This window comes from Lepidothrix coronata, unplaced genomic scaffold (genome assembly GCF_001604755.1).
Source record: "Lepidothrix coronata isolate B3197 unplaced genomic scaffold, Lepidothrix_coronata-1.0 Scaffold84, whole genome shotgun sequence".
In the NCBI taxonomy this organism is placed as follows: domain Eukaryota; kingdom Metazoa; phylum Chordata; class Aves; order Passeriformes; family Pipridae; genus Lepidothrix; species Lepidothrix coronata.
Genome location: NW_016690264.1, coordinates 3,692,882 through 3,716,612, shown reverse-complemented (window position 1 = coordinate 3,716,612; position 23,731 = coordinate 3,692,882). Strand labels below are relative to the sequence as shown.

Below are 23,731 nucleotides of genomic sequence, written 5' to 3'. Positions count from 1 at the left end.
TAATAACATTTCCAAAACCAGGAACAAACTCTCTTACTTTCAAAGGCATCTCTCTACTACACCCACTTCTACAGTGTATCAGCCAGTGCAGTAGAGATACACATCCATCATCACAGACAGTGATTTTAAGCATTCAAAAGAACTGATGGAAATACACTGGGAAATTTATTTTTAGGTGCAGCATCAAAGATGTGATCTTGCAGGGCAAATATACTGTGATTTGCCTCTCAGTCATGCAAGTGTGCTGAATGGCTCTTTCATAAGGAAGACAGAAGATTCTCTTGTTCAGACTGTTCCTAAAGGTAGTGATGTTCTCATGGAAGGCTAAACCATTCCTGCAAGGGATGTAGAATGCATTTTTATTTCCAAGACAGTTTCTTTCTCTCCTTTGTAATTTAGGCTGATTCTACCCTCATAGAATAGTTCCCTGGAACAGCATAACCTATCCTGTTGCTTTAGAAGCAATTTCTGTAACTAAGTATGCAAAATATGCCATGAGTGCTTCCAGTTCAAGGCAAACACAGCTTTGTTTTTTAATTGTTATTGACTTTAGTTGGAGCAGTTTTCTGAATGGCCCAACAGAACCAGGTAGAAAACCAATTCTGAGGAATTAATGGGAGTCAGGTGGTTTAGTCCATTTAAAAACTTTGAAAACCCCAGCCTACGTTACAATATTCTTTGAGGAATACACTTAGTGTAAGATAGTCTGAATTATCCAAATTCAGTTTTCCAAAACTCCCTGTTATTCATGTTCCTCATTATCTATAAATTACATTCAAAATTACCTTAATTACCTGAAACCTTGATTATCCAAACATATTCATTGTCCCCCGTGGTACTCTGATAATTGATCTTGTACTGCATCCCTCCAGCTGATGCTTCACTGGTTATGAAATGAAGGCACATTTGGTCTGCCACGTGCTACTGCAAGCTTGTCTTTCTCTCTGCTCCTCAGCACAGACTTAAGGCAGTGTTAGAAAGCATATATGTAAAGCTCTTGATCATCTGCCATTGATAGGTAGTTGGAGAAAGTGGATCTGTTAACAGCTACTCCAGCAGCAGGTTCAACAAAACCTTCCTTGAGATAACTTAATTCTGGAGAAAACAGAAGAGGATGAAGTTAAACTTCCCTAAGCAGCAAGGTACTTCAACACTACCATAAAGATCTGGCTTTTCACAGTTCAAATCCAGTGGTTAACTCTTTTGGTCAAATGAATTTACCTTCAAAATTAGGTAAAAGGAATCCCACGGAGATTCACCAAATATTAATCTGTTTATTTTATTGCCATGACTCACCCAGAGAAGGAAAAAAAAGATTGTACTTTCAAGTATGACAATGTCAATAATGCTTATGGTTTGTACAGAACCTTAATTCCCAGCACATTCTATGGTATCTTTCTACCAAGGTAACTCTTGTTTCCAATAAAACTTATTGCCTGGAATATGGCGTCCAATAAATTTCAAGAAAGTAAATTTGTCATAACTAATATTTAGTAATTAATTATTCCCTCATTATAGCTCCTGAATCATGAACTAGAATATAATTTCATAATGATCACGTTAGTTTTGAGTATGATGGGGCTGCAGACTTAATGAAGACCCAATGCTGAAGCATTTTCTCACAAGTTGTTTCTTATTCTCGGGCAGAGAGGCAGGATCATGAGCTTACCTTCTCTGTTTGAAATGAGCTGTTGCAATGACATGTTGCAGTTCCTGCAGCGTTATTGTAGTAAATTGAATTCAGTGCAGTTTTCTGGTGGTGCAGGTCATTGGACAAGACTTGTAGCTGCTGAGCATCTTTGCATGAATATATTAGTTTCTGAGACAAATGCCATCACTCCAATGTTTAGGCCAAATCCCTGCTCCTTGACTGTTGCGCCGCAGGTGTTGTTTGGTTTCTGCTGTCAGCCTCAGGCACGGCTGTTTATTTCAGTGCTCTGGTACATTTATAATTGGGATAGGTGCGTTGAGAGCTTCATGTGTTTATGAAGTTTCTTCATACATTTAGAAATATATTAGGATATATCCTCTGGATCAATAAAGATATAGTTCTTAGCTGAAATGGCTTGCACAACAGTATTTCTTCACAGGATCTTCTCAGAGCATCACAGCAGTTGTAAATAAAGTCCTTCCGTATCGGGACTTCTGCAGTTCCACTTCGGTCACTGGTTATCGCTTTTGGACCTTCCAAGATCAAAAGGTTAATGTGATTCTAAGAATGTGATCATGATTCCTGGTACAAATGTAAGTTTAGACCTGCAGTAAATTTCCACCAAATGAGACTTGGATCAGAGGGTGTTTCTGAGCCACAAACGCTCCCTCAGCTGTTCTCACTGTGGTTCCACTTAGGCACCTGCTGTTGCCCGAGGCTGCCCCTGAGGCCAGGAGCTGCAGAAAAGGACGAATCCTACAGTAAAACACCTCTTGCTATGAGGAACTGAGCTTTTAGTTGACCTACTTGACATACCCTAAAGGCATTTAGAGGGAATATCAAATATATGAAAGACTTGTTTAAATGAGAAGTGAACAGTTCTGAATGTCGTATTTCCCTGCTGTGGCCCTCTGTCTTGTGGAGTCACTGTACTTTGTGTAGCAGTACTTTGTACTTCAGTCTGCTATCTTGCATGATTCAGTCTATGAGCCACATCAGTACTTAAATTAGATGTATTGACTTTTAAAAGTAAAATAGTATTTATTGTTCATTTCTTGGAACTACTGCATATTTCACTGACGTTAAAAATTATTTTAAGTAGTTCCAGTGGAGTAAGAGGATCAGGTAGAATAAAAAAACCCACTCTATAAAGCTGCAATGTGGTCTTCAAAGAGTGCACTTATCATAGTGTGGAGAGATCCATGTCAAAGATATGCAGTGATTGCTCTTGGCTCTAGTGGAACCACTAATTCTCTATTTTATTGTGTAAATCTGGTCATCTCTATTAGTGTAAACATGTACTGAGCTACCTTATCAAGATCAAGTTATTTAGATAATTTGTCGTATCTTAATGGCTTTTTTTATTAATGGTGAGATGTGGCAGAGCAATACAAAAAAAACTGTTGTGTGTGTGTTTAATAGTCTGAAGCAATTTTTAAGTTTTTATTGTAACTTTATTGCATTTGCATTGGTTCTTAATCATCTTTATTGTTCACAGCTATGCTATTTCCCAAACTTGCAAGTTCTATGATATACTGTTTTCTGTATTGTTCCAAAGCAACCTTCTAAAATATATTTCAATGCAGTTCTAGTAAAACCCTCTAAAGAGGTCTCCTCCACCTTTTCCTATTATGAGATGCTCACTTTTAATCCAAATAACCTCTGCAGATTTCCTTCCAAAAGTCAGTCACTCCGTCTTCTTCAATAGGGCATATTCTGGGCCTGGGGAAACGTCAGGTTTTGCTTTGCTACAGTTTTATGGACGTCCTGATTCTGTGGGTTTACTGGGAACTGAATAGATGCCTTGATATATTGTTGTTGTAACGAAGCAGAATATGTATTTGATTAATTTTTAAAGGCTTTTTGATGCTCTGTGTGTGTACGTGTTCGCTCACTTCTTAACTCCTCCTATAGGCAGTGTCTGTGGAACCATTATTGTTTTCCTCACATAGAGAAATTGCTCCCGTAGCCTTCAAAATGTGAAGAATTGTTCAAGGGCAGAAAAAAGATAAATGACTGGCAGTTGTTTTTCAGTTATATTAATTTTATTAGTCATGCATTCTCCTGTGGTTTTTTGCAGAGCTCTGGGATTTCTTTCTGTTAGCAATTAGAGCTTTTAAACAAAGAAAACTTCTGCTTAGATGCAATGATGAATTTAATACCCCTGCCTACACTCCTCAGTGAGAATCTAGGGACATTGTGGTGAGTTTTAATACCTGAAGCTTTGTCTGACTGATTCTCTCTGCTTGGGGCACTTGATGCAAATTCATGTAAAACAGAGTGGAAGAAAAGAATAATCCCTCACCCCACAGCACATTATTGCTGCATTCCCATCAGCTTATGGATGTGCAGAGGAGTCTCTCATACAGACACATAACATAGAAATAATCACTTCTTGCAGTGTTCTGCAGCTGGTTCTCCTGGCCCCAAGGTGCTGTATTCCCTCCTCGGAGAGGGCTGGACTGACCCCTGAGCAGGAGGCCAGCAGGGGACACCATCCCTACGTGTCCCTCAAATGCTCCCTGCTGTTACCCAGCCAAGGGGGCAGCATCTAATCTGTATTAATCCTAAAATGAGCAAAGCCCTGACCTCCAAGGTCAGAATTGTTGTTGAGTGTTGCTCTGTAAGTGATGGGGTGTTTTCAGTGGAAGGGAGAGCAGAGACTACCGTGCTTTAAGTCATTCACCTAAGCTTATGAAATACATGAAGCAATGTTGTCTCATAGGTATCACAGTTTGGGACACTTTTTTAAGGAAAACCAATTAGTCAAAACCAAAACATTAATGAAAAAGTCAGTTTTGATGTGTTTCCCCAACTTAAATTATTAAGGAAAATTTTTAACTAAACTACTTTTTATGTAAAATACTAGAGTGCCCAAAATAGATATTTTAAGAGTTATTAAAGTTTTGGAAATGTTATTAACTACTACTTTTCATCTTTGAACTGTGCCTTTAATTATTTATTTTTTTGAGATTTTGACTCTTGTGCTGTTGTGAGAGAGAAGGAACAGGACCAGTACTTCCATTCCCATGTGAGCTATGGATTCCTGACCACGTTACACATTGAAAATAAATAATTTTACCTGAGTTAAGAAATTTTGTAACAAACGGTGCAGAAAGCTAATATTGGTGAAACCCAACAGCTTCATACAGAAGCAATTACCCTTTCACTTTTAGATATCCTGCCTTTTCCCCCTTGTATTTTGTTCTTTTAAAGCCTCACATATTAAGAAAACCTGTCAATTTTAATGTTTTTAAGTGGTTCCTCAAGAAGACAAAGAAAAAAAAAAGAACTTTATTCCTATTGTTAGAATGTCAGTACCTGGAGAGCCTTTAATTTTTTCCTTTATAAAGCTTTGAATTGTTCTGTTTGAAGTTCAAATTCAGGAATAAAACAAGAGTCAAAACTGAAAGTATGTTTCTATATAGCAAATTAATGGACTTAACCAGGAAAAAGCTGTGTTTAGTTCTAAAGCTTGTTACATAAAAGGAATTTTAACCTCTTTGGGGTTTCTTTTTTTTTTGATCCCCCAAAGGCCATTTTTCTAACATTTTAGAACTACAGAATGTGTGTACCTTGATAGTTGTGTGTGAAAATTTATAATGGGCACTTGGTGAGGTTGATCAGAATCCCATTGAAGGGAACACAGAGCCTGGCTTAGACCTTAAATACAGAATTACAATAATTTAAGCTTCAAAGTCAAAATTCGTATAAAGCAAATAAAAATTACAGCTGTGCCTTTGAATTTCAGGCTCTCCTCTATGTGTATTAGTGGAAGGAAAATTTCATTTCAAGTGGTCATTATGCAGGTGTTGGCCACGTGTTTTGCTTTTCTTGTAGAAACTGAGTCCTCCCTGTCCGATCAACTCAAAGTCACGGGGCAGTTACCAAATGCTCACTTTCCAGTCGTGACCCGTCACCTCCAGTGTGAGCACATCCTGCAGTACTTACATGCCCATGGGGGATTTGCACTTGTGCTTGGCACTGCTGAACATCTTTGACAGTTCCAGGTGCCCACTGCAGAACCACATTGCAGTAACATCTCTCAGTGCCAGTCTCAGAGGTCCCCAGTTATTGTGGTCTGAAAGGTCAGTGGAAGAGCAAGAGGGATTTACAGAAATGTGTGCAGACTTGGCTGTTGAGGGCTGAGAGCTGGCACACGTGTTCAAGCATCCTTGTGCTGCTGGTGTTCACAAACTGTTGAACCATGTGTGCTTGGCCGCCAGTCTGAGCTTTTCCAAACAAGTCACAATCTTAACAGACCAACAGGCTGTTAATTTGAATTATTGAGGAGGTTCATGGTCTTTGGTGCATCAGACACCTGCCCAGGGTTGTGCAGGGAGTGGTCTGCTGTGCCCAATATATAAGGACAAGAGATTTGGTTGAAAACATGGTCATCCTTAGGTTTTAGCTCAGTTTGAGGGCAACGGGTCTGATCCACTCTTGCTTTGCAGCTACTTTATGGTTATGCACTTCCACTAAAATACCTGGAGTTTTAAGCTACTATCTACTGGTAGTCTTTGAAAAATACTGACATTCCTAGTTGTTTAATGAATCTTTAATGGAGCTTTTAGTGCGTGTGAGGGTTTGCATATTGATTTGTGTGTGCATATTTGGGTATTAAGAAGAAAAGTAAAGCTATTGAGAGACTTTGCAAGATTTAGAGAGAGAAATGTATTGTTATGGATTAGAATAAGGTGTAAAGGTTTTTCACTCCTTAAAATGGAGAAGTTGACATATTAAATTGCATATACTCTAATGATGTGGACTGACTCAGAGAATTTGAAGGAAATAACAGCTGTGCACATCAAAGCTTAAAAATAGAAACTTCATCAGTCAGTAGCAGTTCAGAATGAATGAAGAAATCACGAAATTATTAATTATATTGTTTAGAGAAAGGAAACATTAAGTTCTAACTTTCTGAAGGCAGAATGCTGTGTTCAGTCATGCAGCTTGTCTGCTGGGTATCAGCCCCTTGTCCTGCTGAGCCACTCTGTTAAAGTGGGGGCTGTTGTCCAAACACAGGCACCTACTGCAGTTTCAGATACCCCGAGATGATTCAGGTTTCCCACCTGAATGACAGTTATGACACAGGGCATATGGGAGACTCCTGCCCTTCTGGAGTGGCAGCTGGATGCCCTGAGGCATCTCAGATGGCAGTAGATGCTTCTGTCTAAGGAGTAATTGCACACAGACATAAGTACAAACTCGCTTTCACTTGCAGCTTTAATACACAGGCATCAGGAGCTCCTAGCAGTGGTTTTGCAGTGGGTAATTGCAGAAAGCAATGAACAATTTATGTAATTTTAAACTTAGGAAGAATTTTGAGGTGAATAGAGCAGTTATACAGCTTAAAATCTGACCAGGATATAAAGTTAAAAACTATCCTAGTGTCAAAAATTGTAGTTAAAAACTATGATTTAAAGTTGCAGGGGATGGTTGTTTTCTTAATGACCTCAAATCCATGAATTCATTCTAACATTTGCCTTTTAATATATTCATAGTTAAATATAGCTTGAATGTTGTCCTAATTACATTCTCATGTTAATTTAGCTCTGATTCAGAATTTCGATCATTATTCTTTGTAGAATTATTTTGAAATGATGGAAAGTTCAGTAAAGATGCTCTAGTGTGTGATTGTGCCTTTGAATTATTTATCACGTTCCAAGACAGAAATATAGTTAAAACCTAGTTTGAGTTGTAAATGAGTTTTGGTAATGTAAGGAGGAAGTGCAAATCCTTTTTGCAGAGCGACATGTTTTATGGGTGCATCATTAGGTGCTGCAGGAGAGCTTTGAGGCCCCGTGTGAGCAGAGAGGCTCCCGCTTAATAAGGAAACATCCACTGCACCACCTGGCAAATGCTGTCTAAGCAGATGAGCTAGATAAAGTATGGAAGAGGAGAGGGAGAGATACAGAGGCAACTTGCCGAAGTGACAGTGCAGATTAGTGGCAAAATTAAGAAAAGAAAACAGATGTCCTGTGTTGGTCACAACCAGCCCTCTCCCTCTGCAATATGCTATGGAAACAAAAGCTCTCACAAGCAGTGTTTAGCTCGTGTTTTTCACAGCCCTCTGCAGGGCTAATATCAGGTTGAAGAAACCATGATTAATGCAAAAATTATGTTTGTGGCCCTGAGCTAGGTAGAGAACAAACAATTGCTGCTGAGGTGTGTACAAGTCTGAGAGGGTGAGAAACTTCTGGGGAAAATTCTAAAGGAGAAAAGGAAACTTGTCTTAATGTAAGCAGCAGTTTTGCTAGAGGTAAGTGAGGGGAAATTCTTCATTTATAAATGGTTCATTGAGCCATGATAATAAAGCAGTGCTGCAGAAGAAGGATAATTATCTACTTAAGTATCAGATGCCCTAAGGGTACAAGCTTCCCTTCTTTCCTTTGAAAAATGAACTCAGATTAAACGAATGTCCTTTTTCCTGTTTTAGTGTTGACATGGATTTCCTTTTTATGAGTAAAATTAATTAGTTTTCCTATTCCTTCATGCTTGGTATGGAAATCAGGTCTGCCAAGCAACTTTCCAGCTCTTCCCTTGGGCCCCGAGCTCAGCCAATGGCATCCTTTATGGAGGTGCTTTGTACAGTGTGCTGGGAAGGCACAAATGAATTACAAGGGGTTTACTGTGCCCAGTAGCTTACCAAGAGGCACAGCATCTCAGAACCAAAACCCCACAAAACCAGGCTTTTTGTCCCCTTCCAGGATTGTTTTGCTTCCAAGTACCTGCTTTCTAAATATATACATCTCCTTTATTAAATGTTAATATGGTAAATTGTAAAAAGAGAAAAGGAGAATAGTGGTGGCATAGCTGATGTTGCACTAGAAAAACCGAGAGACAGATTTTCAGAGCAGATTAACACCCACAGCTGGGACCAGTCTTCTCCTGTTCTGCTGGGAGCTGCTAGAGGTGGAGCTCGCTTGAAAATTCTGCTCCCACTTTCACAAATATCCATTACAGACTTGTCTGTCCTCATCTGGACTCTGAAAAATGATCAAAACCTGCCACTACTTCTTTACTTCAAAAAATGTCTGGTTTTCTCCCCGTCAGAAATGTAAGTGCGATTCCTACAGTAAACTTGGTGAATGCAAACATGTTGTCTCTGTGCTTATGGAAATATTTAATCTTTCACATGTATTAATCTTTCCTTGTTTCAAATGTCTCATGTGGTTCTTGAAAATCAGGTTGATGTAAAGTTTGTGTGAACCTGTTAACTGCAGAGCAGCTCCTAGTTATCTTTCCTGGATTATAGAGAATATTCCTGAATACCTGCAGGCTTCAAGAGGCAGTAAAAATAAAGATGGCTGTAATACAATGGCATGGAACTTAATTTCCTTCAAATAGTCCTTTGAACACTCATTTTAATACTGAAAAAAATAATTTTCATAGCCTTTGGTCATGAAAGTTCAAGTGATGTTAAAGGTTATCTTAAGGTCTTTATTCTGCAAATACTATTCTGTAAGTCAGCAAAGAGTCCTGTCTGCAGGGAATTGAAATGAGAATCAAGTCCCAAGTTCTTGCTTGTTGGATTTACACAACTGAGGCTCAGCTAATAATTCTGGACCATATTAATAATGTTACAAAATTGACTTTCAAGTAAGGAATCATAGCAATTATTAATTACTGTGAACACAGCAGATCCGATGACTGTGAACAGCATCTGTGTACTTCCATTATTTACTTTATAACCTCATTTCACTGACTCACGAAGCACAGTCACCAAGGTAGAATTAAATCAGAGTATGTTTACAAGTTTGTGAACACTGTGCTTAAAAGGAAACAGTCTTAATTATCTTATTTAAAAAAAAAATATTTATAACAGTTGAGCATTCCTTGTGAATCGTAATTAATGTCATGTACAAAGAAGCAATCTACTATAATCAGCACACTGTTAGCTTTTCACATTTAGGTACCAAAAATTAGAGTTGTAAGGTCAAGATTTTAAAAAATACATATCACATATGTGGAAAAGCATTGTAAAACTGCTGTCTCGGACCACACTCCCAAACCTGTCTTAAATTCTTTTGGTTTTCCGCTATTTTTAATCACAAAGGAAAATGTCTCTGACTTTCAGAGCTGTTAACAGGAGCATTTCTCCACTGAGACGGTAAATTTGAGTGTGTGAAAACTCCTTTCCTTTAGATGTCTCAGTAGTAGCACATGGACCTTAGTGTAGTCATTTTGGCCATATCTGAGGGATTTGAGGAAACAAGATCTAAACAAAGCATCCTAAGATTCTCTGTATTTAGCTCTGTGTTTTAGATGCCCTTGCTGTATCATCAGAGAGGAAGAGTTTAGTCACTTTGGAGGTGATCAGAACCAGGTTATGGGCTGGGGGTTGAGACACTCCTCCTTGTGGACCTTGTGTTTGTGCCTTGACACTGCCACCTTCAGATGTCCTCGTTTGTCCCCTGCGGCCGGTGGAGCGTTTCCGTGACCTGTGTCCCGAGGAAGTGGCTGATTTATTTCGTACGGCGCAAAGGGTTGGGAATGTGGTGGAGAAACACTTCTGCGGCACCTCGCTCACCATCTCAGTCCAGGTTTGTGAGCCAGTCAACTAAAAAAAAAAGGTTTAATGGTTTGTTTTATCAAGCTTTCAACCTTCTTCTCTGGTCCAATGAGAAAAGGACATTGAAACTTCAAGGGGCAATAAATGCAAGATCATAGTAATAAAAAAAAAAAAAGAAGCCAAATGACTGCATTGCAGTCTTCCAGATTTGCCATTGAAAAAAAATCTAAAAGGCAAACCACTGGGAAAGTGGGGTTAATTAATAAGTGCAAAACTTTGGAATAAGCCTGCAAATGCTCCCAAACACAGTGCTTGTTTGTGAATATTTCAGCAAACGCTCTTCCTTGAAAGGAGCATTTTCAGGATTGACCTAGAGAAGGCAGCCACATCTCCTCGTTCTGCTCGTAACCCAGTGCTTATGATGGAAATAGTGATTCCTCCTCACAGGAATTTGTATACAGGAAGAGTGATGTAGCCATGTAAATATGTTTCTGACCTTTCAGTTATTTGTGCTGGGTGTTTTTATACCAAAAATGAGTTCTGTTTAAAGCAAACCAGAAGACTAAGCCCATTCATTAGAATCAAAATTTAAGCAAGCATACTGGGATTAAATTCTCACTTTCATGTGTGTTTTATGTTCACAAGGATCAGAAATCTCTTGCTAGCTATTGAAAAATATGATCTAAAAGAATGAAAAACTGCTGTTTCTGTTATCTAAGACAGAGTTGCTCCCTTTGTCATGGCCCAATATGAAAAGGAACCATGTCCAAAAACTTTGTGTTGAATGGTCCTCAGGAAAAATATGCTAAATTAACATACAGTGTAATTGCATGTAAATGATTATTGAGTAAGATTTCTGAATTCCTGTGTGATCCTTGTTAGATCCTCTAACCTGAGACTTCTTCCTTTGCTTACAGGATGGCCCCGAAGCCGGACAAACGGTGAAGGTGAGTGCTTATTATGCAGAATACAAATTAAGAAACAATTATAAGAACTAATTAAAGATCAAAGCTGGTCATCTGCAGACCATTGCTGTATTGTTATTTTATCCTTGGGATCAAAAAATCTCAAGTGTACAATAGCAATAAATACTTTTCATGGAAATTGCTCAAGATAATGTTTACAGGTTTTCTTCCTAGACAAAAATATTCAATCAAGAAAATATCTTTTCTAAGCTGCTCTGTGTATTTATGCAAGGAAAGCCTCATGAACCAGGCATCTGTTTTAGTTTTTTTGTTTGTTTTATGGAGAAAATATTGCCCTTCCATTCATAATCTCTTTGTTTTTCTGTTTATTGCCTAATGAGTTGTAGCTAATTATAGGAACAGTTAAACTGAACCACATTATGAAAATATACCTTTTGTCTATGCTTTCTCTCAACACATTCATACCACATTCTTGTTACTGAAGTTCAAATGTAATGGAGCCAGTGAAGCTTAAAACCAGATTTTAAGTGTACTTCTAAAAAAAAGGCGGGGGTTGGAGGGGAAGAGGAGGATTTATGATTATAGTCTCCACTTGAGTAATAACACAGATAACATCCGAGATGGCTCTCCAGCCATGTTTCACTGCCTCGTAATGCAAATGCATGTGTAGTTAGATGATGTGCCTGAACATTAGATAAAGGCTATTTTTCACGTTTGGAATCAAAGGAAATATGGCTATGGGTTAGCACTTCGTAAAATCAAATTAGTCGTCTCCGAGAAGCTGTTTGGGTTGATTAAGAGAACTGTAACAACCAAACGATGGTGTCTAGCAACATTTTACTTTTTTCCAATTTGCCGTATTGACCTTATTTTTCCTACTGCTTTTTGTTGCTTGCTTTGAATATTTAACAGAGAGGTAACAGGGAGAGAGAAGAAAAAATTTAGAAAATCTCCAAGCTTTGGGAAGTGATGAAGGAATGTAATATAATTTACTTCAGTACTGTGACAAAAAAGATTACTTGGCTCATGACGTGGAGTGCATGGGGTGGGGTTTCACTGGGAATGTCTGTTGATAGGTGAAATAATAAGTTTAAATACTTTCAAAGTAAATTCTGTCACTATCAACAACATGTTTTAAGAAGCAGATGACAAGATTTCTTTTAATATCTTGGACAAATGTTTTTTCTCTGTAAGGAAAAGGTTTATAGGAATGATTATATTAATATGTGAGAAAAATTTCTAATATGAATGAGCAAAGCCAGATGTAAAAATTCCCATCCTCTGTGACTGTGAACAGTAACAAAAGCTTATGTAGACCTTAAAAAGGCAGGAAGTCCTGTATTGTTTTATATTCCTGCTGGAAACAAGGAGCATTAAGTGTTAATCTGTTACAAAATGGCAGCCACCCTTCATGCTTCCTTCTCACACTTTTAGTAAGCACTGAGATGAAAACACTGATTTTAAACTGTGAACCCCCAGACTTTGTAATAATGAGTGTGTATTCATAAATCAGAGGTTATCAGTTTGCATTTCTCTACTTTTCTGCACCATTGGGTAACACTGTAATTTATCATCTTCACTTTGGGATGTTTATCATCCAAAAATGCCAACAACTATTTTCTTCAGAGAACTTAGAGCTTTCAAAACTTCAATCGGGGAAGAAATTACTATGATCAAGATCTTCTTTTAAGTGAACAGTGTGGTGGATACATAAATGGCTGGTTTCATTCAAACTGCTCTGAATTAGAAAGTTGGAAAAAACACCTATGTGACCCACAAATAATTTATGAACCTTAAATTCAACGTGTCATGTGTTTCTGTCAGTGGATTTCTTTGGATGTTTGTTTTTCATATATCTGAATGCACTGTAATCCAGTCTTCCTCTGAGGGAGCTTTTAATTAAAATTTCTGGAACAGACTAAACATTAGAAAAACATTCTAATAGTAAGACTAGCAAAACATCACAATAAATATCCAAGGGACTCTGTGGAATCTGTTTAAGTAGGGTAGGCAAGCGTATCTCAGGAGCTAATTAGGTGTAGCTGAATTTGCTTTGAATGGGGTCACATACCAGATGGCTTCAAGAGTCCTTTCCATTTGTATTTTTTAAAATTTTGTATACCTGTGTAGATGTAGGCCACTGTATGTGCTAAGTAGGAACAGAATTACAGGAAGCAGGAGAGTACTGGCTGTTAGATTGCTCAGTGCAAAGCTTCGCTACAAAATGGGAAGGGTTATCAGCCTAACTGAAGGCAAAAACCGAGAAATTTTATCTGAAAATTTAGGTAATTCACTTTGTTTGTCCACAGGAAGGAAGGGTAATCCATGTCCAAGAAAAGTCTTGAACCTGAGTATGAGTCTCAGGTCTTTCTTTGCAATGGAGGTGCTGGAAATTGTATGTGCAATGTATGCAACAGGTTGAAAGGAGATTGCCCTTTCAGTGTGATCTGGATAGAAATCAATGATAAGATTGTCTGCCAGTGTTACATTTTCCTTGTGCTGGTGTGAAAGCTGCTTGTGATGACATGTACTGCAGTGTCAGGATACTTCATTGGTGCATTTTGTGCTAAAACCTTCCTAGCTAACTAATGGGAAGCTGTTCATAATCCAACTGTAGTTTCATTATAGCTGTACTCTCTTCCTTCTTTGAATCTAAGGTAGCAGAGCCTGCAGGACAATGTTCTAGGGAAGTTTATGGTCCTTCCAAATTCCCCCATTATTGTAGTCTGTGTGTTTGCATTGGATGGGTCCTTGGAAGTAATTCTACCTGACCCTCAGCTCACCAATACTTTGCAAGTATAGGTGGGTCTTTTCTTACCCTTTAGCAGCTGGAAATATACACTTGGTAAGGAATTCTGAACCATGTCCCAAGTCTCAGACCATAAAATAATGCAGTATCTTGCTTCATAGTATCTTTTCATAGCTCTCCACATATTGTACCTATTCCAATCCTGCCACCTATTTAGGGGAAAAAAAAAATGTCCCTCTCCAGAGATGGTCCCACACTGTGTTTTATTGTAAGAGGTTCTTGTACCACTCACAACAAAGAACCTGAGCATCTGTGGCATCTGAGCACTGTGTCAGCAAGAAAACCCATCTTTTAGTATTCAAGACATTGAATGCTTCTTGAGAAAGGAAGGAAATTGTATTTAGGTCCTCTCTTAAAGAATATTAATCTCTGCAATTTTGAGCTCTGTTTTTATTGGAGAACACAAAACCCACGGTGTCCTTGTGCCAGAAATGGAGGGTGAGTTTCATGCTGGTTCTGTTTGAGAATGCCTTAAATATCCAGGCAATTTCATGGATCAGGGAAATCAGCTCTGCATCTTAATGCAGGGCTCTTACTGCTATGTCAAGTGAGCGACGTTTCAAGATTTCCCTGCTATATTTTATAGCCTTTTTTTCAACATCAAGTCAGCAAATGCTCCAGCTGCCTTGGTGGATGTATAGCATAGTGTAGAATAAACTCTCAGGTTTACCTTTTACGTGAGATTCAATCACAAGAAACTCCATGTATCCTGTACTCTGTAAAGGCCAAACAAATCAAGCTGGCAGGAGCATGAGGCAACTAATTTGTCTGTAGAGACAAGATAATATTGCACAGCGAGTGTCCATTGCACAAACACATATGAACACATACTCTATTTTGCAGCAGTGTTGAAGTCTCCAGCAGCTCAGCACCTCCTCTGTTATCCATAAGTGCCTGTTTGCCAGGTACAGGTTCACCTGAATAAATGAGAAAGCAAGGCTGATGGTGGCAGTGTGGGTATATGTGCAGAAAATTATTTTATATGTCACACATTATGCTAATTATTTTACGTGGAGAAGATTTTCTCATGATTATTTTTTGATGTACATGTTTTTCTCTTCCAGATGTTTTTTAATGCTGTGTTAAATCAATCCCCCTGGCTTGCATTCCTTAGAAATCTTAACCTGAACTGTGGAGCCTAAGGTTCGTTTAAGCCCTGCAGACTGCTCTTTCATCCTCTTTGTTTATTTATGTCTTGACCCGAAGTCCTGGACTTCAGGTTTGAGTCTTTGAATCTAATCAGATCACACTGCAGACTGATTGCATCGGAAGGACTAAATTCCCTAACTGCAATACTTTTGATGCCTCAGCCTGCTTTCCCTGCAGACCAGCAGGCGTGAGTCCTTGTTTAATGGAGCTCTCTTAAAGGAACAAAAAAAGCTGGTGTTTGAAAAATGCAAAGATTTTTCTTACCTCTAAACCAATCTAAAAATTCAAATAGGAAAAAAACCAGGGAAGAAACGAATTTTTGAAAACCAGATTGTAGTGAAACATGAACAAATCATACTCGTGAGAATGATGGTTCTCTTGAAAGCTCGTGGGATGTCCAAAAATGATTTGATGAAGTGCAGCAGTGTCTTTGAATTGCTCTGAGAACCACTCTAATAGTATTTGGTTGGAGACTATGTAATATTGTGGATAGGTAATTGCTACAGCAAATTCAGTAGTCTCAGGGCTGCTATGTCTGTTTTGAGCTCATAGTTTTTTTTCTATTTTGGTACTATATTTAGTTTGGGGTGGTTTGGGGTTAGTGATGTATATTTTCAAAGCTAGGATTATACTGCCCCTCACAGAGATGGAGAAGCAGCAGGCTCATCTAGATACTTTCTCCCCTGTCCCTTAAAGCCTTTTGCTAGCTCTTTGTTTTCTGTGCTTTCTATATAATAATTATTGCCCTTTCCTTCAGGGCTCTTTACAAAATCTGCCTCGTGTTGGTTTAATTCTCTGTTCACTCCCTTGGCCTGATCTGTGTTTTCTATGATGCAAAATAAGTCCCAATTTTCTCTTTGCTTTGTCAGGTCCTTACTTCTGTTCACTACATGTAGCTTTTAGGTTTTGATTGAACTATAAGCTTTCCAGGAAAAACATATTGTTGGGGGTTTTTTGCCATGCTTATAGTGCAAAGAAACACTGGTAAATCTGTAAACACTCCTCTAATACAAATAATAATAATATACAGGACTTAGAATGAAAACAGTTCTTTAGGCCCCCATAATGTGTACAGATCAGTTCCTGTACTTGAAACATAGTAACAGTTGACAAAAGTAAGAGGTGTCTGTGTCCAGTATACACCCACAGAGAGTTATGGAGATTTTTTTTAAGACTGAAGGAGATGAAAGTGGGAATGTGGAAGCAGCCTAGTGATTGATGGACATGACACCACCCTAGCTGAGAATACCAAAGGCCCCGAGGCACTGATAAATTGAAATGATGACCTGGATAATGAAGTCTGATCTAGAAATACCAGGTTGTGAAGTTCCCTGAAGGGATGGGAACTGAAATTTTTGAAAGATTCTATTTAGCAGTGAATTATGATACTTTTGAATCTGGATGATTTTGAATTTCCAGTAGTGAATTTCCTGACATGCTGTACCTCTGACTTGTAAAGTAATATAATTCTCTGTTCCTGCAAAAACAAAGAATAGTCTGTATGGACTAGAATATAAAACAAAAAACCAACCAAACAAAACAAAATAGGGTTAAAAATAGGCAAGTATAAATCAGGAAAGTAGATGAAATTTCTAAAGATTTCAGTTGAAGCGTGGGAATGAAAAGGAAGATTTTACTATTCCACACTAGCAGTTCTACCGTTCTTTCCTGCCATATGGATTTCTTAGATGAATATTCTCTTTAGGTAGTTTAATTCCAAAAATATCCCCAGAGCTAGTCACAGATATTGACACTGTCTAAATTAAACTATAATAAGCAAGTAAGTGGGCTCAAACGCTCGTTTGAATCGCCTCAGCGAACAGATATTGGAAGTCAGGCAGCTCTGTTGGCCACATCCAGCATCCAGCCCCTCCCTGCTGGGCACGTTCCCCTGGAGCAGCATTGCTGGGCAGCCCTCCCAAGGGGCAGTGCTGCCCACCCGCAGAGGCTTCAGCTCCTGTGTGGCATGAAAGCTGTGGGCACTTCCAGGAATGTCCATGGGAGCAGGGATGTGCCTGTCCCAGCCCCCAGCAGCCACATCATGTGTCAGCAGAGCCGTACAAGTCCAGGGGGCCGGTGGCTGTGCCAGCAGCTGGTCCAAGTGGAAAGTGAGGAGTCGCCCATGGAGCCCTGCTCCTGCTGGGACACTGCCCACGGTGACCTGACTGAGTCCTGCAGGGAAGGGTTAAACACTGCCAGGGCTCCCCACGCTCTGCCCTTCTGTGCAGCTCTGGGAGAGCCTGCTCCTGCTATGACAAAAGATTTTTAAATATACTTCTTTTTTTTTTCTTTCCCCTGGTATATGTTCAGATATTTACAGTTTTCGTGACAGATGAATCTTGAACAAATCAGTCATTCAGAAGGGTTTATTTGAGAGGTTGAAAGCTCTTCAATTTTTTTCTTTTTTTTTTTTTTTTAATTCAGTAAACAGGGTTACATTTCAAAATGAGAAAGTATTTCTAGCAGAAAGCTAGAAAAAATTTCCTCTGAAAATGTTATAACAGGGTATTTGACAACAAAAAACTTTTTCTTCGTGAAAACAAAACCTCCTTTGGAAATACTTTCTGTTTTATTGAACTGACATTTTGTGACAAAAGAAAACAATATAGGAAGGGTTGTTGAGAAATCCATGACATGCTGCTCTTCATTTGCCCCACAATGACTTGAGATTAGGATCAAAAATCCTATGTTTTAATTAGAAAGTATCTTTCACTTCTTTGTTCCCATGTTACAGCAATATGTTTTGCATTTAAAGCTTTCTCTGTGTCAGAGTATGTACAATCAATCAAATGCCACTCTTGAGTACAGGTCCTACAAATACCCTTTTGTACTGGAAATGTAAAACCTCTTGAAATCCCAGACAATGCATGAGATTTAAAATCATTAATAGCACAGTCAAGGCTGTCTGATTAATTTTTGTGTGGTGAGTGTATGAATTTCTACCAAGCTCCATCTCATCCATAATACTTTTTTTTTTTTTTTTCGTTTTCTTTTTTTTTAACCTTTTTCTTTTACTTGGGATTGTTTGGTTTTTGGTTTTTTTTTTTGTTACGAAATGTTGCTTTCAACTGAATCTGACTCACCAAAAAAGGTGCAAAAGCATTGCCATTTAATTCAGATGTGTAACTTGATGCTGTTCTGTGTGTTGTAGTAAGTGAAAATTGTTTATTAAGCAAGTGTTGCAAAGCTAGATTTCAGTTTAATAGGTTTCTGACTAAATCTTTCTAAAAATTAATACCATGCTTTATAACAAAATATCTTGTGCCTGTGCTCTGACTTGGTGTGATTTTGCACATTTGTCTTTGCATTCTAACCTACCAGGTACTGCTTCTCCTGAGATCCACATAAAATTATTCCTATGCTGACCACAGATCAGAAGGGATGTCAAAGGGTCATGTGCAAAACAGATTTCTCTGCTCCATGCCAGTGTGCCTTCTATAAGTAGGCATTAACCCACATTTAAATGGTTTTGTGGTCGAGTTTATTGGGTGTTCTTGCCCAAAGGCATTTTCAGTTGACTGATCTGTGTTAAACTTTGGTGCCTTAGCTGTCTGGCTGGATGCTGTGACATCCAGAATCTCCCAGGGAAGGGCAGAATCACGGTGCTTTGCTCATGTCAGTGACCCAGTTTCAGCCAGACAAAGGGAACCCACTTATTAGAGCCCTGGGTGCCTTATCAGTGGAGTAATAAAGAAAATCTTAAGTTGGCTCCATATTTTTTTTCCCTTAAGGTCACCTCCCCTTCTGAAAATGAAAAAAGCTGTGTACTTAAAGCTGTCCCTGCAGCTCCCCAAGAGAGCCTGCACAGCTTGAATGAGTTTAATTCTTAAAAATGTCAACAAGGCAAGAGTGTACGTAATGTTTTTGCATATAATATCAAGGGAATGGAGGCCTCTCCTAGCCCCATGTTCCTTTGTCACAGGAAAAAGCAGTGGTTGCACTGTCCTGTAACCTCTCAAAAGTCTAAGCACATCTGAAATACAAGGATATCTGATCTAATCCATTTTAGTCTGTTCTGGCAGCACCATGTTAGCCCATGCAGAACTTTCTTTCTTTCTTAGAAAGAAAAGCCTCTGCATGAAATGATTTAGAAATGGAAAACTAAGGTTAAAATAATGGAATAAAACTTGCTCAGCTAGCTCCAGACAGGATGACAGAGTAAAAAGCATGTAATATTTTTACTGTTTAGAAAAAGAGAAAAAGTCAATAATTCCGGATAATGCAACGTGTTTCAGTTCATGCTCTTTGCAAGCCAGGTTTGACAAGCCAAGAGCTTCCCACAAAACAAATCAAAACCCCTCTCTCAAGCCTCATCTGCCACAGCCCTCCTAAAAGCACACCCTGCTTGGGTGTCCTCTGGTGAGACTGCTCATACACAGGGTTACTGCTCAATCCCTGAAATTCCTTAAAGCTAAGCTGTCTTTTCAAACAATTTAAAATATGCCCTTAAAAAGTCTTGGAGAGCTTTAGCAAAAGCCCCCTCCTCTTTTGCTTAGCAATAGGAAAAGCCCCCGCTGGCTGATGGTGGAGATATTGCTGGAATAGCAGTTTCTGAGGCTGAATGAGAAGGGAGCCAGAGCACCTCCTGTGTGTGCTCACCATTTTACGTTTTCCTTTCTTTTAGTGACGGGAGTGAGAACCTGCAGTTTCTGCGGTGCTGCTCAGATAGTGACTCCCCAGGGAGGTATCTCAGCTAGTGGTGTGTTTTGGAGGTTGGGGACTCCACCCTGCTCTGTTCTGTTCTGCTGTTTCAGTGACAGCTACTGCTGAATGCACTGCACTGCTTTTCTAGGCAAGTGAGGTGTAGCACTCCCTGAAGAGACAGAAAAACACTCAAACCTTCCCTTTTGCAGAAATCTGAGTGCCAGTGTCTTCAGATGGATTGCACACACATACATGTATCAGATGTTAAGAGCCTTTAAAAAGAGAAAGGAATAATCACGAAACAAAGCCTGATTCTGACTTAAATGTAGGCAGTTACCTGGTAAAATCAGATGGATAGAGATTTGGCCTCTTCTCAGTTTTGGGTCACATAAAAGAAATTGACATTTATGGAAGCAGTTCAGCACAGCTGCCAGGCATTTTCTGGAGAGAAATTCCCTGTTTGACTGGTAGATAACTTGCCAGTCAAGATTAAGATTTTTAAAATAAATTATTCCGTGTCTGAATTAACTGCTCTTGCTGCTCAGTCATTTTCTTTCAATACATAACCCCTCTTCTGCCCCTTGATTCTGAAGGAAAAAAATTATCGTTGCAACTTCTGGAAAGTTAATTCTATAAATAAAAGCATTTCTCGGTATTTTAGGAATGATGCCACAATTGACATAAATTGGGGAACACCAAAATGAATCAGCAATTACACTGTCCCCTTTAACTGAGATTACACTCAGTTGTAGAGAGTAGGAGAGAGGCTTTGATTCCCTGCTTTAACACAGTTACCTATTTTGGGGATAAACTGTTCCCTTTCAGAGAGCAAAATTCACATTTAATAATTGGCCAGCTAAGTAAAATTCATGTTGAAACTTGCTTTTTTTGCCATTAGGTCTCCACATACATTTTCCTTTCCATCACAAACTGCCTTTTTCTGGAATCTGGCTCAGTTCTCCTTGGGAGTTCTCAGTCCCTTGCTAGGTGGAGCAGAGCAGTAATGCAATTTTACCAAATTGTAGTGGCAGAAGTGATTTAGAGAAGGGCCAAGTTATTATTCCTGTTTTGTTGAGCAGATGAAGAGGTTGGGGTTGATAATATGTCAGTCCTTCAGAGGCAGTGCCGAGTCGCGGGGCACTGCCCTGCTCTGGCCATGCCAGGAGGGCTCACATGTATTCATGATATTTTGGGGTTACTCAGAGATTTTCATTTGCAGTGTGTCTTGCTTCTGCCCTGAGCTTTCCTGCCTCCCCTCCCTTCTCCCACGACCCGGGGCTCGGCTTTGTGCAGGGTGTGGAGGGGATCCTTCACTCCGGCAGTGCCGGGGACAAGGGCAGCACACCAGGTGGGAGAACCCCGAGCAGTTGGTTACCTTTGAGTCAGGGATGGAACCCGTGAGGGTGATTTCTCTGTGGACAGCTGCAAACAGGCTGGGATGGTTAAGCACGGGCTGGCTCTGGGCTAAGAGGCTGCATCTTCTTCTGGACTGCGAATGAGGTGGAATCAGAACTCATTTGTTTCTGCCCGTCCCTGTACACAAGGACCAGCGCTAAGTGTGGTGTGTCCGCACCACTTCTCTACATAAATCCTTCCTTGTAGCACTTCAGAGCAAGGCTCTGCAACCAGGAGCAGGGGAAAGCTATAGCCTGTGGTAAAGGCAGAAGATTGGAAACACATCCTGTGGTTGCTAGATTGCTCAGGTCTTGGGAAGGAGAAAAATGGTTTCTCCTCTGGTAATCTCCTGTGTTATTATCTCTGAAAACCCAAACCTTTTTCTTTTCTTTTCCATTTATACTTTTTGTGAGTTACCACCTTCATTGCTACCATAAAATCTTCATTTCATGTTGTCTGCCTGGCATCATTGATCTGAATTCTCTCAGTGAGAAGCTGAAAGAATAATAAACTAGGCCAGATGGAGAGTGTTCATGTGAATGATTGTCTTGATCTTACTTGTAAAGATGTTAAAATCTGAAATGCTGAATAATTCTTCTATTTAATTCCATGCATGTTGAATTTCTCTGATTTCAATTATAGTTTTTAGTATTTGAAATAGAGATAATGCCCAGAGGTAGCACTTTTTTTTTCTTTTTATATATTTATGAATGAGTTTTATTAATTCTCCATTGAAAAGGTATAGAAAAGGCAATAATACTGTGATAATTTTTCACCTGGCATTCCAACACACCTGATCTGGAAAGGAGTTATCATTAGGGAGTGGTCAGTCTGCCCAGATTGAGGAGTGGATCAGTTCACACTGTATTTAATGAATGCTCTTTTTTTTCCTGCAAATAAGTAATTTCTGCACTCAGCAAATGCCATTCTTTCAATTATGACCTTTTGCTGAGGCCACTCTGAGTTACCTTGAGAATTATGATCCAGCAGAATATGAATCCATAAACTGTGTACTGTGAGTAGAACAACCTTGGTGTGTGGGGCAAGATTATTCTCTGGTATAAATGGTTCACTTCACCTGTGAAAACAAGTGAACTAAATCAATGGAGCTTTGCCACTTCTGCAGAAACATTTTTGACACTACTATTGTAAGTAACCTTTTGATTTCATATAGTTTATAATTTAAGCCTGCCATTATTAGTCATATGTGTAACTCTAGTAATTCTGAATGTGAAAAGCATTTGGAGCAAATAACCTGTGGAGCATAATTTGAGGTAGTGTTTTTTTTATTTGAATATCTTTCACTTCACCTGAAGAAGTTGTTATAATAACTATCAAGTAAAAAAAGAAAAAATACCAGAATTTATTAGGTCCTAATAAACTCCCCTCAGTGCATATCCATTTAGTATCTTTCATTAACATTAATGAGAATTATGCATGGATCCTGGGGAGAACAGGCCCTGTTGTTTTATTTCTCTTCCTTGTTTTCAGTATTAAATCTTGTCCTGCAGTCAGTTCTATAGGGCAGACATGCATTCCTGCTGCTCAGTTATTTGTTCTACTTAATATATACAGTTTGAGCACCTCCTTTTGCATAGTGAAGGTAGAAAGTTCATAAATTAAAAAAAATCTAATAGAATTTGTGGACACACATAAAAACAAGGCATATGCAAATTAATAGATTGCTATTGATTACCAGTAAGGACTAATTAAATAATAAATTTTTCCCCACACAATTACTTGTTTCATGTTATTAAATGATCAAATCCATAACTAGTTTGGAAGCTCAGCCTCTTAGAATTAAATGAGGTGCTCAAGAGAGCAAAGTTGTGTTTTGGAGCAACAGAGACAGGGTCTAGTTACATGGATTTATGATTTAATTTTCTATGTAATCTAATTTAGTGTAACTATTGAGTTTCTAAAAAAATGAACTTTGATTAGATTTTGTTGACAAAAATAAATACAAAATATAGGGTAGTTTATTCATTATCTCTTGCATATTGAGTGAAGTGACTCATGGTATTTCTCTACCTTTAGGGGCCTTTTTTCCCCCATTTCTTATGCTTTTAGCTGTATTCCACACAGTCAGTCATCCTTCAGAGCCCATCCAGGTGTAGTACGTTACAAAGATCCAAAATCCAGAGGATACAAAACTCATTTCTGTGGGAAATTTAATTCATTTTGTATAAATAACAGCTTCATCACTCCTCATTTCTGAGGTAGACATCAATATTTCATAGCATTAAGTGTGTGTAAGTCCGGAGAAAAGCTGCATTGGAGAAGGAAAGTAAGCAAATAAAGCTCTTTAGCTTGACATACTTTCACTTAATTGGGAGTTTTAAGAGCAGATCATGGGAGCAGGAAATGAGTCTTTCAGCTGATTCCCTTCTGCATAAAACATGCTGTGTGCCAAAACACTGCTGTCCTGGGTGAGAAAGCTCCTTGGATGTGATTCCTCAGCACAGCGCTGTGCCGCAGCAACGCCCCGATGCACCTGGGGCTCGGCTGCTGCCTTCCTGGTTGGCTCGATAATTGACAGCAGATTTTAGGATGAGCAATGGCATCTCATTCATTGGCTTTTGGGATGTGTTTTGCTTGCATTTGGTGGGCTTGCCTGGCAGCAGATCGGAGTGGGGAGACAC

General features: G+C 39.0%; 1 protein-coding gene across 1 annotated transcript in view; it reads left to right on the top strand.

Annotated features, from left to right (window-relative positions):
* The window catches only part of FHIT (fragile histidine triad), a 213,514-nt gene that overhangs the window by 62,434 nt on the left and 127,349 nt on the right, over nt 1–23,731 (top strand). The window contains exons 2-3 of the mRNA XM_017820522.1: nt 10,052–10,197; nt 11,084–11,113. Of these exons, the coding sequence (XP_017676011.1) occupies nt 10,052–10,197; nt 11,084–11,113 (176 nt within the window). The remainder of the gene's footprint in view (nt 1–10,051; nt 10,198–11,083; nt 11,114–23,731) is intronic.